Raw genomic sequence first — 12,917 nt, forward strand, 5'->3', positions numbered from 1 at the left:
ATTACCAAGCATGAAAGCCATATACTTTTCCATATTATTTGGTAGAGCATTGATATCCATCTCTTAAATTTCTCCCTTTTTATTCTTGTATGTATGATTTTTAACAATAGCACCAATCTCTTGCATTATAAAATGACTGTCGTAGCCTCTTAGATTATGAAAAACGACCGGTTATTTGTATTTTATCTGGCTCTATCCTCAGTTTAAGATTACAGTCTTGATGTGCTGAGCCCCTATATGTACCGGTAATATGGCAATGATCTCTTAATCGAATGTCTTTCTCAGTGTATTCTATATCGCAGATATGACATCCGTTTGCTTTTTGAAATGCATCTTCATCATCTTGGGTCATCTTCAACGGTTTGTTAAAAGATCTTTTCATTGTCTTCTTACAATACTCGACTTCTTCAAGCATTTTTTCCATGAATCTGTAAACGGCCTTTTTACCCCTGTATATCTGCACAGGTTTTGTAAACTTGTCATCATAGCAACAGACAACCTTATAACCATATCCACAGTCTGTATGCTTTTGGTATGCCTCTGTATACGATTTATCATCATTAGGCTTACAACCAGAGATATTTTCGGTTATGGCTTCGAAATCACTATATATTACGAAAGGCACAGCTTGCTGCTTATGGAAGTTGTTAAATTTGAGTATGTTTTTACCCTTCTCTGGCATCTTGACTGCTTGACATCCATTTATTGTAAGACAGATCTTCTTATGATCGTTTAATACTCTTTCCGAACTAAAGCACTGTAGGCAATGCATACAAAAGTGTTTCCTTTCTCGGTGTTTAGTTTGATTGTACATGAATTTATTGAAATCCTTTATGAGTACATAATGCTTGTTTTCATGCTTGTTTTCATTCTCAGTTACCAATAATAAATTCATCTCTTTGTCATATTTTTCTTTTGAAACAAAGATGGGATATGGCTGTTTGTTTTCATAACCAAACACGTTGATATTAATCTCATTTTGCTTTTCAATCTTGCTATATTGCTTAGTAGTTAATAATAATAATAATAATAATAATAATAATAATAATAATAATAATAATAATAATAACAGTTCTTAGCACGCACTTTACATACATCTCAGTGCGTTTACATTTGAAATTTAAAAGTAAAAATATAAAAACCCGATTTAAATTACAATCAGATAAAAATACGCTAAGGATAACCTAATTTAATTACAATTGATAAAAAATAAAAATAAAAATGACAATAAAAAACATGGCGAACTTGCTAAAAATATATCGACCTAAATAAATATGTCTTTAAAAGTGTTTTAAAAGTGGAGACTGAAGGGGCATTCTTTACTGTTGTTGGTAGTGTATTCCAAAGTCTCGGCGCAGCAATGGAAAAGGCCCGATCTCCGTATGTAGAGGTGGCCGATCTTGGAAATTTAAGCAAATTTTGCGAGGCCGAGCGTAGACAATGTGATGGCACGTATTGGTCAAGAAGATCTACAATGTATGACGGAGCATAGCCATTCATAGCTTTATAGGTAAACAACAAGATCTTAAACGAAATGCGTTCGCTAACAGGCAGCCAGTGTAATTGTTGTAGAATAGGGCTTATGTGATCCGTGCGCTTTGCCTTAACCACCAATCTCGCAGCAGTGTTCTGAATGCGTTGTAACTTTTGAAGTTCAGTAGAGGGCAAGCCGTACAATAGACTATTGCAATAGTCCAACTTGGATGTCATGAAAGCATGTACTAAGCGCTCGGTGCTGCTCTGGCTTATGTATTTCCTTACTCTACCAATGTTACGAAGCGCCAGGGATGCGTGACGGCAGATGTTGTTAACGTGGCTGGTCATGGTGAGGTGGCGATCGAAAACACTTCCCAGATTACGAGCTTTGTTTGCGCAGGATACAATGTTTACGCCAAAAGAAATATTCGATAATGGAGGATGCCGAGTAAAGCGAGATGTGAGATGAAGAACTTCTGTCTTAGTCGGGTTGCAGACTAGCTTATTAGTAAAAAAGAATGCTTGGATATCATTAATACACAGCTCCAAATTGAGAAGCGCAGGCTGTCTTGCTGCAGGGTTCAAAATAATGTAGAGTTGTGAATCATCAGCGTACATCATACAGTCCAGCCCGTGAGCCTTGATGACGTCTTGTAGGGGTCCGAAGTATAGGGCAAATAACAGAGGACCCAAAACTGATCCCTGTGGGACACCCGATGTGAGAGGCTGCGGTTTGGACTCAGTATTACCAATGACAACCTTTTGTGAACGATCATTAAGGTAGGACCTGAACCAATCGAGCACCGTCCCTGTGAAGCCGTACTGTGTTGAAAGCCTATTGATGAGAATGTCATGATCTAATGTATCGAATGCAGCTGAAAGGTCCAGTAACACCAATAGTACCTCATTCCCATTATCGATAGCACGTAAGATGTCATTTTGAACTCGTAAGAGCGCAGTTTCTGTGCTATGGAATTTACGATAAGCTGATTGTAGGCTGGGGTAGAGGTCATTCTCAGTGAGATAATCACGTATCTGGCTTGCAACAATCCTTTCCAAAGCTTTCGAAAGAAAAGGAAGATTAGTGATGGGACGATAGTTCGAGTATACCTCGGGATCGAGTGACTCCTTTTTAATGAAAGGAAGAACACGACCTTCCTTGAAGGCATTAGGAAAAACACCTCTACTCAGCGATGAGTTGATAATGTTGGTAACTGTCGGGAGCGTCTCATTAAGACAAGCTTTCAATGTCCGTGTGGGGATGGGATCAGATGGACATGACTTGGAAGGTGCTTTCTGGATGGACTTTGACACATATTCTAGTGATACCTCATTGAACTCGGCCATGGAGCAAGCGCAGAATGTGTCAATAGTAACTGACATTGTGGGAATCGTTGCTCTAGCTATACCTTGTCGCAAACCCTCTATCTTGTCGATGAAGTAGCAGCTGAACTTCTCAGTAAGTTGTTCAACATTATCATGGGAAGGGAAAATAGGTACCGGTTTTAAATGAAACATTCCGCCAATCAAACGGAACAGGTCCTTCTGATCTGCTTCCTCAATCTTTGACTTATAGTACTGAGCCTTCGTGTTTTCAAGTAACGTCGCGTAGCTGCGGCATTGTTCACGGTATATTTGCTCATGAACGACAAGACGAGAATTCCGATAAGCCGATAGACCACCTAATTCTAAAAAGAATCGCGCGACACCAGACACATTTTTCAGGGAATTTTCATCTCTCCTCGAACTTGTGTCCTTGTGTCCTGGTTACCTGCTGCTTGCTGGGGATCTTAATTTTCACATTGAGTCCCCCGACAACTGTCATGCAGCTACTTTCAGAGACCTGTTAGAATCATCTGGCTTGAAACAGCACGTTACAGGCCCTACACACCGAAGCGGACACACCTTAGACCTCGTAATTGACCGCCAAGAAGATCGAGTTTTATCATGTTTTTCGCTATCATCGGAGTTGCCATCTGACCACAGTGCAGTAATATGCTCTGTCGCCTTTGCAAGACCTAAAGCCTCCAAATCTCATTTTCGTCAGCGCCGACTGCGGGATTTGGACATTGATGCCTTTAAAAACGATATTGCCAAATTACTTAGGACGCATGACTTGCAAGAATCTGATCCCAATACACTTGTGGATCTTTACAACAACGTGCTACGTGATACTATAGACAAACATGCTCCAGAGGTTTCACGCTCAATCACCCTTCGCCCACATGCTCCGTGGTTCACCGCGGAACTTCGAGATGCTAAGCGAAAGAGACGTCGATGTGAACGGGCTTATCGGAATTCTCGTCTTGTCGTTCATGAGCAAATATACCGTGAACAATGCCGCAGCTACGCGACGTTACTTGAAAACACGAAGGCTCAGTACTATAAGTCAAAGATTGAGGAAGCAGATCAGAAGGACCTGTTCCGTTTGATTGGCGGAATGTTTCATTTAAAACCGGTACCTATTTTCCCTTCCCATGATAATGTTGAACAACTTACTGAGAAGTTCAGCTGCTACTTCATCGACAAGATAGAGGGTTTGCGACAAGGTATAGCTAGAGCAACGATTCCCACAATGTCAGTTACTATTGACACATTCTGCGCTTGCTCCATGGCCGAGTTCAATGAGGTATCACTAGAATATGTGTCAAAGTCCATCCAGAAAGCACCTTCCAAGTCATGTCCATCTGATCCCATCCCCACACGGACATTGAAAGCTTGTCTTAATCAGACGCTCCCGACAGTTACCAACATTATCAACTCATCGCTGAGTAGAGGTGTTTTTCCTAATGCCTTCAAGGAAGGTCGTGTTCTTCCTTTCATTAAAAAGGAGTCACTCGATCCCGAGGTATACTCGAACTATCGTCCCATCACTAATCTTCCTTTTCTTTCGAAAGCTTTGGAAAGGATTGTTGCAAGCCAGATACGTGATTATCTCACTGAGAATGACCTCTACCCCAGCCTACAATCAGCTTATCGTAAATTCCATAGCACAGAAACTGCGCTCTTACGAGTTCAAAATGACATCTTACGTGCTATCGATAATGGGAATGAGGTACTATTGGTGTTACTGGACCTTTCAGCTGCATTCGATACATTAGATCATGACATTCTCATCAATAGGCTTTCAACACAGTACGGCTTCACAGGGACGGTGCTCGATTGGTTCAGGTCCTACCTTAATGATCGTTCACAAAAGGTTGTCATTGGTAATACTGAGTCCAAACCGCAGCCTCTCACATCGGGTGTCCCACAGGGATCAGTTTTGGGTCCTCTGTTATTTGCCCTATACTTCGGACCCCTACAAGACGTCATCAAGGCTCACGGGCTGGACTGTATGATGTACGCTGATGATTCACAACTCTACATTATTTTGAACCCTGCAGCAAGACAGCCTGCGCTTCTCAATTTGGAGCTGTGTATTAATGATATCCAAGCATTCTTTTTTACTAATAAGCTAGTCTGCAACCCGACTAAGACAGAAGTTCTTCATCTCACATCTCGCTTTACACGGCATCCTCCATTATCGAATATTTCTTTTGGCGTAAACATTGTATCCTGCGCAGACAAAGCTCGTAATCTGGGAAGTGTTTTCGATCGCCACCTCACCATGACCAGCCACGTTAACAACATCTGCCGTCACGCATCCCTGGCGCTTCGTAACATTGGTAGAGTAAGGAAATACATAAGCCAGAGCAGCACCGAGCGCTTAGTACATGCTTTCATAACATCCAAGTTGGACTATTGCAATAGTCTATTGTACGGCTTGCCCTCTACTGAACTTCAAAAGTTACAACGCATTCAGAACACTGCTGCGAGATTGGTGGTTAAGGCAAAGCGCACGGATCACATAAGCCCTATTCTACAACAATTACACTGGCTGCCTGTTAGCGAACGCATTTCGTTTAAGATCTTGTTGTTTACCTATAAAGCTATGAATGGCTATGCTCCGTCATACATTGTAGATCTTCTTGACCAATACGTGCCATCACATTGTCTACGCTCGGCCTCGCAAAATTTGCTTAAATTTCCAAGATCGGCCACCTCTACATACGGAGATCGGGCCTTTTCCATTGCTGCGCCGAGACTTTGGAATACACTACCAACAACAGTAAAGAATGCCCCTTCAGTCTCCACTTTTAAAACACTTTTAAAGACATATTTATTTAGGTCGATATATTTTTAGCAAGTTCGCCATGTTTTTTATTGTCATTTTTATTTTTATTTTTTATCAATTGTAATTAAATTAGGTTATCCTTAGCGTATTTTTATCTGATTGTAATTTAAATCGGGTTTTTATATTTTTACTTTTAAATTTCAAATGTAAACGCACTGAGACGTATGTAAAGTGCGTGCTAAGAACTGTTATTATTATTATTATTATTATTATTATTATTATTATTATTATTATTATTATTATTATTAGTGGTTACCGGGAATTGAATCCCATCATAGTTTAATTTATCAATGTATGTTTTATCCGATTTTTTAATCCTCTGAGGGTATTTATCTTGCGGATTTAAGCATCTTATATGGCACCATCTGAAGCATTCATTATCTTCATTTTTAATGTTAATCAATCCTTTTGAGCTATTTCTGAGTTCTGGTGGTAGCTGAATATACGACGAGCCTTTCATTGGTTGATATTTAACTACATTAATATAGTGGTTATTGACAGATTCAATAGTCCAACCTGAGCCTTCTGATATCCACTGAGTTACAAAATTCAAAATTTGCTGCTTTGATAATTGAAGTGATTCGGCGATTTCCAGATTATTGATGATCGTTTGGGGTTTACTATTAAAATATGCTATTTTGTGGATAACGCCATCCCCTGACATTTTAGTGAATTTCACCTTGAGAGTTTCAATGAATTTGATACCTTTCATAGATACAAGCGTTTTTATGATGTGATATTCTACAGCTTTTCTTGTATTTTGGAGCTGTAATAATGGGTCTTTGTCATTTTTTATACCAATTTCAAAAGACTTTGTGTAGCCGTTCATAGCTTTAGTAACTTCCACTATCTTAGTCCTTTTTAATGGCACTGGTTTTTTAGTGCTTGGGTATGGTAATGGTTTGTAATCATCCCTGAATTCCAAAAGCGGCTCTATGATGTTGGCTTCATAATCATCAACCATATCACGAACGCTTCGTCTGGAGGTTTGGATTGGGGGTCTCGGCTTGTATATCCTTGGCTGGTTTGCTTTTAATGATAATATGAGTTGTATAAGCTCAATTTTTGATAGTTTGGTCAGATCTGTTATATCCATATTACTATTACCTGAGATAATTTTCTTCATTTATATGTTATTTTATATAATCGCCATTTCTTTAAGTACCTTTTCAAAAAATATTTTTTCGTTAAGTGACTTAAACAGATGGCACGTATTCAAATTAAAATGATAATGACGACTGAAATTAACGGAATAATGTATGCTGTCCATCCCATATATGATCTGTACGCGTTTGATGAGGATGGGAACGTGATACATATTTTTAAAAGGGAGCCACCACATAGAAGTAATAAGGTACATAGCGGCTACTTGTTGTATAGTGTAAGAAGATATGGTCAACCAGTCCGCAAGACTTACCAAGTCCATAGATTCGTTTGGGAATGCTTCAACGGTATGATTCCAGATGGAAGGGTGATAAGGAAAACAATAGGTTATGCTTGACAAGGAAAACAATAGGTTATGCAACTTACAGCTAAATACACCGCAAGAAAATTGTAAAAAAGCTGCAAAACAACGAGATTACGCTTTTGTTAGCAACAATCATAAAAATAAAAAAATTATTAGAGCAATCAATTGTGATACGCATAAAGTAACGTATTACAATAGTATGTATGCTGTTCAAACTAATTTAGGCATTAACGCAGGCATCGTTAAAATGGTCTGCGAGGGCCTCAATTATTGTAGAACGGAAATCTCAAAAATAGACCGACAAGTATACAAATTCGAATATGTTAACAAAAGCGATATGCCTGATGATTGTATCAAATCACCAAATATACACCCAAAGAGAGTTGCAACTGAAGACAAAAATAAACACCGAAAGGAAGCTTGTGATAGATGGCGACAGAAAGATAGCAATTGGCTGTGTCCGAATTGTGAAAGGACTTTCAATAATGGTAAAAAATACTTTCATAGACAGAAATGCGAATAATATTATCATGTATATAGATGGCCAGAAATAATCATATTTTTGGCTGCCTAAACAGCTGATAACAGTGTAAAATATTTACACTGTGGTGCTACAGTATATATAAAAATACTATCTCTTTATGTATTGATTATCATATGTTATTCATGGTTTCAGTATTATTCTATCGTCGAGGATATATCTTTTATCATCAAAACAGCTGAGCGACATGATAAATATTCAAAAATGCTTCCTTAAGGTTCTATTATGGCAACAAAAACATAGCAACGCAATAATATTTACTTTTTGATAGCATAAGGACATTATTGTATGATTTTTTTAAGCAATCAAAAACTACATATTTTGATTCACAATTGTGAAATATTTTTGTGAAACGTTATTCATTTTGTGAAATATTTTTTGTGAAGATGCCCAGGAAAATGAGTCATCAGTACGTTTTCAAGGTCATGATACAGTCGTATGATTCCCCTTGAGCAATCATATTACGGCAAGTAAAAAGTTTTTTATTTATTATAAATAATTCAAGTAAATTTTACTCAAAAAGTTTATTCTAAAATTTAATCACAAGATGCCGAAGTCTGTGTCGACTCTATAAAATCAAATCACCGGTTGTGAAAGGAATAAGCCAGGAGTTCGAGAAACTTGACTGATTATACAGTTTTAGTAGTAACTATGAGGTCGCAATACCGTGGACCTATGAAATAGATACCTGTCAAATTTAGACCGTCACAGTTGTATCGTGATGAAATATAAAAATACAATCTTTATATAATAGTATATAGAAAAATATGAGCTGTAAAATTGAAATGCACGATGATCTTATAAGATTGGGTGAGGATGTTTGTCCGTTCTGCTGTAGTAAGCAGGATATAGCGAATATAAATGATGTTTGGATTGGTTCATGGCTACGCTTATGCTAATGAGTACATTGATTTTTATACGAATATACATAGAATACGGCGAAAATTGGTTTATCATCGGAAGTACCATATTTTTAATATATTGAATAGCATATGCTATGAAAATAGGGTGGATTTAACCACCAGGCAAAGAACTCAGATCTATTAAGTATTCGAGGAGATTGACGAAATTATTCCTACTATAAATAAGGGACGCAGACGGTTGATTAGTACAAAATACATTATCAGACAAATATTTATATATGCTGCTTGGTATTCCTTTTGAGTTTATAAACGTTTCGAAATCAAAAAGGACACTTGAATTTTATAATAAATATTGGGCAAAAATTTTATTGATGAAAATCGATAAGATCATGCATATTATCAAGCACTAAATTTTGTATCGTATTTTAGAAGGTATTTATCGACAATAGGGCTGTTATCCGTTACGTAATCATCAATGTTCTTCATTGTTACATGGATGCTGGACTGATTGAAATCGCCGACTCTCATCGTGTCTCTTATTGAGATGAGAAGATATTGATAGCTTTGGGAAGCATATATGCAATTTTGAATTTTTAGATCAAGGTTTTTATGACTCATCCAACCCTGGATTAATAATGTTGCTGTACTTATAGCAATCAAACTGATGCCGCCGCTCGCTATGCTAGAGGCGAGAACCCCAAATGCAAAGACGATAGACAATGAGTTCCCTAAAAATTTCCTTTTTTTGAAGCGTTTTACTGCGTGCTTGAAAGCCCAGCATTTCCTATGATATGTATGGTAGTAGGCTTTTAGTTCCATTATTTGATCTTTTGTCAGTTTGTCCGAAATATGATTCCAATCGAATATTTTGCGTTTGTCTGTCATATACATAATTTATATTGCGATTTTCTTGAATATGCAATATATTAACCCGGATATCTGACCACATAATGGAGATCTTTTTATATGTTTTGATGTTAGGTTCTTGGATATGACATATGAATAGAATCGACCAAAAGCATCATGTACAATGCTATATGAATGTAATACGTCAATTCAATCAAGGTTTCGATTTTCTATTTTTTATTGCGTTATATAATTTCCTGATATTTTGGATCAATCGTTCAATAGTTCTCAGTTCTCAGTAACTTTCAAATAACATGCGTTGCAGACGGCGCAGAATACCTTCAAAAAATCGTATGTAATTATATGCAAGATTAAAATCCTCGCGTTTCCAGCTATAAATTGATAGAAGTTTTTGTCTTTTGCCTCTAAAGAAACAGCAAATACATGTCAAAAACTTCGAGTTGGCAAGTAAAGTTCCTTTGATTTGTCAAACATGAAAGCGAAAGTTTCTAAATTTAATACCACAAGTAATTTAATTTAAGCAACATGACCTTTTCCCGACACCGACAATCCGTCACGAAAATTCTGAAGTATTTCCTTGCATGAATGGGAATTTTGTTTGAGAGCGGAATAAATCCTAAGAAGAAACTTTTCAGACCGTGAGACATTATGACAAGAGCAAGAGTGCCGTGTGAAATCTTCGCAGTTTAAAAAAAATGCTTTCACTGCTGGTTCCATCTGTTTTTGTTTTTTTAAATTACCGTGTTTTTCTGTTTGTTTGTTTTTTTAACGTGGAAACTGTGACTTCACTGTAAACTAACGAACGTTTATATGGGTTTGGTTTTGTCAGTTGGAAGAATTTAAGGGCCGAAAATTCCCAAGTCTACTTTGAGAGGTTTGTTAACTATTGTTATTCAACTGGACAGAAATAGTTATTGTATTGCCCATCTTTTCGATTTTCATTGTGATTTTATTCAGTTTCTTGTCCGTGACTTTGTGTTGCTTTTGAATTTTCGGACGGTCCGTAGTCAGCGTGAGTTCATAATCGGTCAAATGGCCGGAGGAGAGAAATAAGCGAAAACTTCGCATATTGTGATCATAAATAAATGACGATGTAAATTTTATTGTCATCAACAGTAATGCGATGACAATAAAACGTGATGCTTATCGTCGTGTCCAAGGGAGGACAATTTATTTATGGTCTTAACGGTAACCGTTTCGGCTTTATAGATGTGTCAATTTTAGTTGCTACATGTATTTCAAACACTACACTCTTCGAATGGAGCACTCGTTGTTATATCATAGACGAACTCTTTTTAACTATTATAAGGTCTGTTAGTGTTAAAGTAATACCTCTTTGTAAAGTGCTGCGCGGCATTTGCGCGTTCCATTATCATTGTTGTTTTTTGTTTGCTTTTCGATGATTTTGAACTCCCGCTCAGTAGAAATTGATCGGAGAGACTAAAGCCCGCGCCACACGAGGATGAGAGTTGATGAGAGTTCAAACTCTCACTCTCGTGCACACTCATCTACTAGCTATGCTCTTATTGACTCTCATGCGCTCTCATTGACTTTGAACGTGCTCAATTTTTTTGTGAGAGTCAATGATAGTTTGACGGACTCTCGTTCTCGTTTGGCCCGAGTCGATGATAGTCGGTGAGAGTTGAGTTAATGCCCTAGTTTTTAGTAAATTGTTTTATTGCTCAAACGTGTGGGCGAACTCCTCTAAATGTAACATTGATAAGCTGCAATCTGTACAGAACTTCAATTTGTACAGAACAACAGTGACCCACTCGCCTAGCGGCTCGTGAAATGAAAAAAAAGTGTATCCCTTCTGTAGGTATCTGAAAGGGCTGCCATTTTCTATTGGAGGTATACTAAATTGTCCCTTTTTTTCTGTCAAAAATGGTATATGAAAGTGAAAGGGTTTGGACCTCAGGGCACAGGCTCCCCGTATAAAAAATTAACTAATACTTGAAAATCGCGAAAATTGAGTCCCGCGAAAATAAGTAACAATTTGGTACGTATTTCTAGTTATAATCACAATTTTAAGTGTAGCAAACGTTTTGTTGCAAACAGTTTTGAGAACAAATTAATGTTCCCAACCCATGAAGTCAAAACAAGACAACAAGTTCAGTGGGAGAAAAGGGGTAAGGGATGAAGTGCTCGAGTTGCCAATCAGAATCATCAATAGGAATCATGCAGGGTACATGTATCACAGGTTAGTTGGTTGGCAACGAGAGACTGGAATCCTCTCCTTCCTTTCAGGAAGCCCTAGTTCCCAAGAAACTGGGGTCCTAATCTCTAGGACCCTTGGGAACAAACACAACCACATGCCCTGGTTCCCAAGAAACTGGGGTCCTAATCTCTAGTATCCTTGGGAACAATCACAACAACCAACAACAGCAACACTGGGGGGGGGGGGCACTATAAGGGGAAAGCTGACCCTGTGAGGCTATGGGGCAAAAGGGCGAATGGTACAGAGCACTTCATCCCCACAAATACACGAAGTGTATTCCCCATAGGCGAACAGCACGAAAATATAAAATAGGTTTAAGTTAACATGTAAATAAGTTGTAGTAGCCCTTCACTCGACTCCTTTTCAGGAGTATAGACTATCAACAGTCTCTCGTCATAGCATCCTGTCCTGTGCATCCTTCTCTAGCTGGTACCAACTCTTGCCCATGGACTTGATCTCTGCTTTTAGCGAACGTCTCCAGGTGTTTCATGGTCGACCTCTTTTTTGACTCCCTTGAGGATTTCAGGTCAAAGCTTGCCTTTTGATTGTACAGGAAGGCATCCGTAAGGTGTGACCTAGCCATTTCATACACGTAAAGGAGTAGATATATAAATACAAGACTGTTAATACTAAAATGCCCTATTCATGGTTTCCCTTTGAATGATACAGCACGAATTCAATGAGTGCTGGGAAAAACGGGATTAAAAGACCTTATACAGAGCAAAAGTTTGTTATTCACCACTGGAATTATACATTGGTGACCTAAGAAACATGGCAGGAAGGCAGAACTCGCGCAAGAATCAATCAGGGTAGAAGGTGCGAAAAATAAGGCGTATTTGAACAATTAAGACACTTGCTACACAGACATGCATTCATTGTAGATAGAGTAGCTCCTGTTGGATTTATCCTTGTGCCACTAAACTTGGCAGGCTTGAAATGGTCAGAATTTCGAGTATGTCATGAGTTGTCCAATGCTTCTGCATTAACAAAGTTAGCTGTAATGTATTCACTACAAAGCAAAATTTTTATGTTTCGATCCTAGAATCCTCACTTTTATATTTCCTGTGACATACTCCCGTAAAAAGTCCTGTTATTGTATTTTATGTCAGGGACGTTCCTAGGCAATTTTAGTGGTAGTAAAGGCAGGTACGCCCCTGTATGTCTTGGATCAAATTCTTGCTACAATAATATTATTGTTCAATTTCCCCTTGAGTTATAACCTATTCTTTGTTAAAATGGCAGTGACAATGGCACCTTTAAATATCTCAAATTTCTTGCATTAAATGTAAAAAATGTTTACATTTGCA

The 12,917-nt window shown here is 38.0% G+C and overlaps 1 protein-coding gene and 1 pseudogene across 7 annotated transcripts in view; both read left to right on the forward strand.

Annotated features, from left to right (window-relative positions):
* The window catches only part of LOC144639155 (tetratricopeptide repeat protein 28-like), a 77,002-nt pseudogene that overhangs the window by 19,562 nt on the left and 44,523 nt on the right, over positions 1-12,917 (forward strand). The gene's annotated exons all lie outside the window — the stretch shown is intronic.
* The window catches only part of LOC144639152 (uncharacterized), a 77,315-nt gene that overhangs the window by 7,948 nt on the left and 56,450 nt on the right, over positions 1-12,917 (forward strand). The window contains exon 1 of one of the 6 annotated variants that reach the window (XM_078498400.1): positions 8,027-8,128. The exons of the other annotated variants lie outside the window; for them this stretch is intronic. Coding sequence (XP_078354526.1) covers positions 8,101-8,128 — 28 coding nt within the window. The 5' untranslated portion in view covers positions 8,027-8,100. Of the gene's footprint in view, positions 1-8,026; positions 8,129-12,917 lie in introns of those variants that run through there. 6 annotated transcript variants of the gene reach the window in all.

The sequence above is a fragment of the Oculina patagonica genome, chromosome 14 (assembly GCF_052425735.1).
Source record: "Oculina patagonica isolate OP01 chromosome 14, crgOcupat, whole genome shotgun sequence".
Classification (NCBI taxonomy): domain Eukaryota; kingdom Metazoa; phylum Cnidaria; class Anthozoa; order Scleractinia; family Oculinidae; genus Oculina; species Oculina patagonica.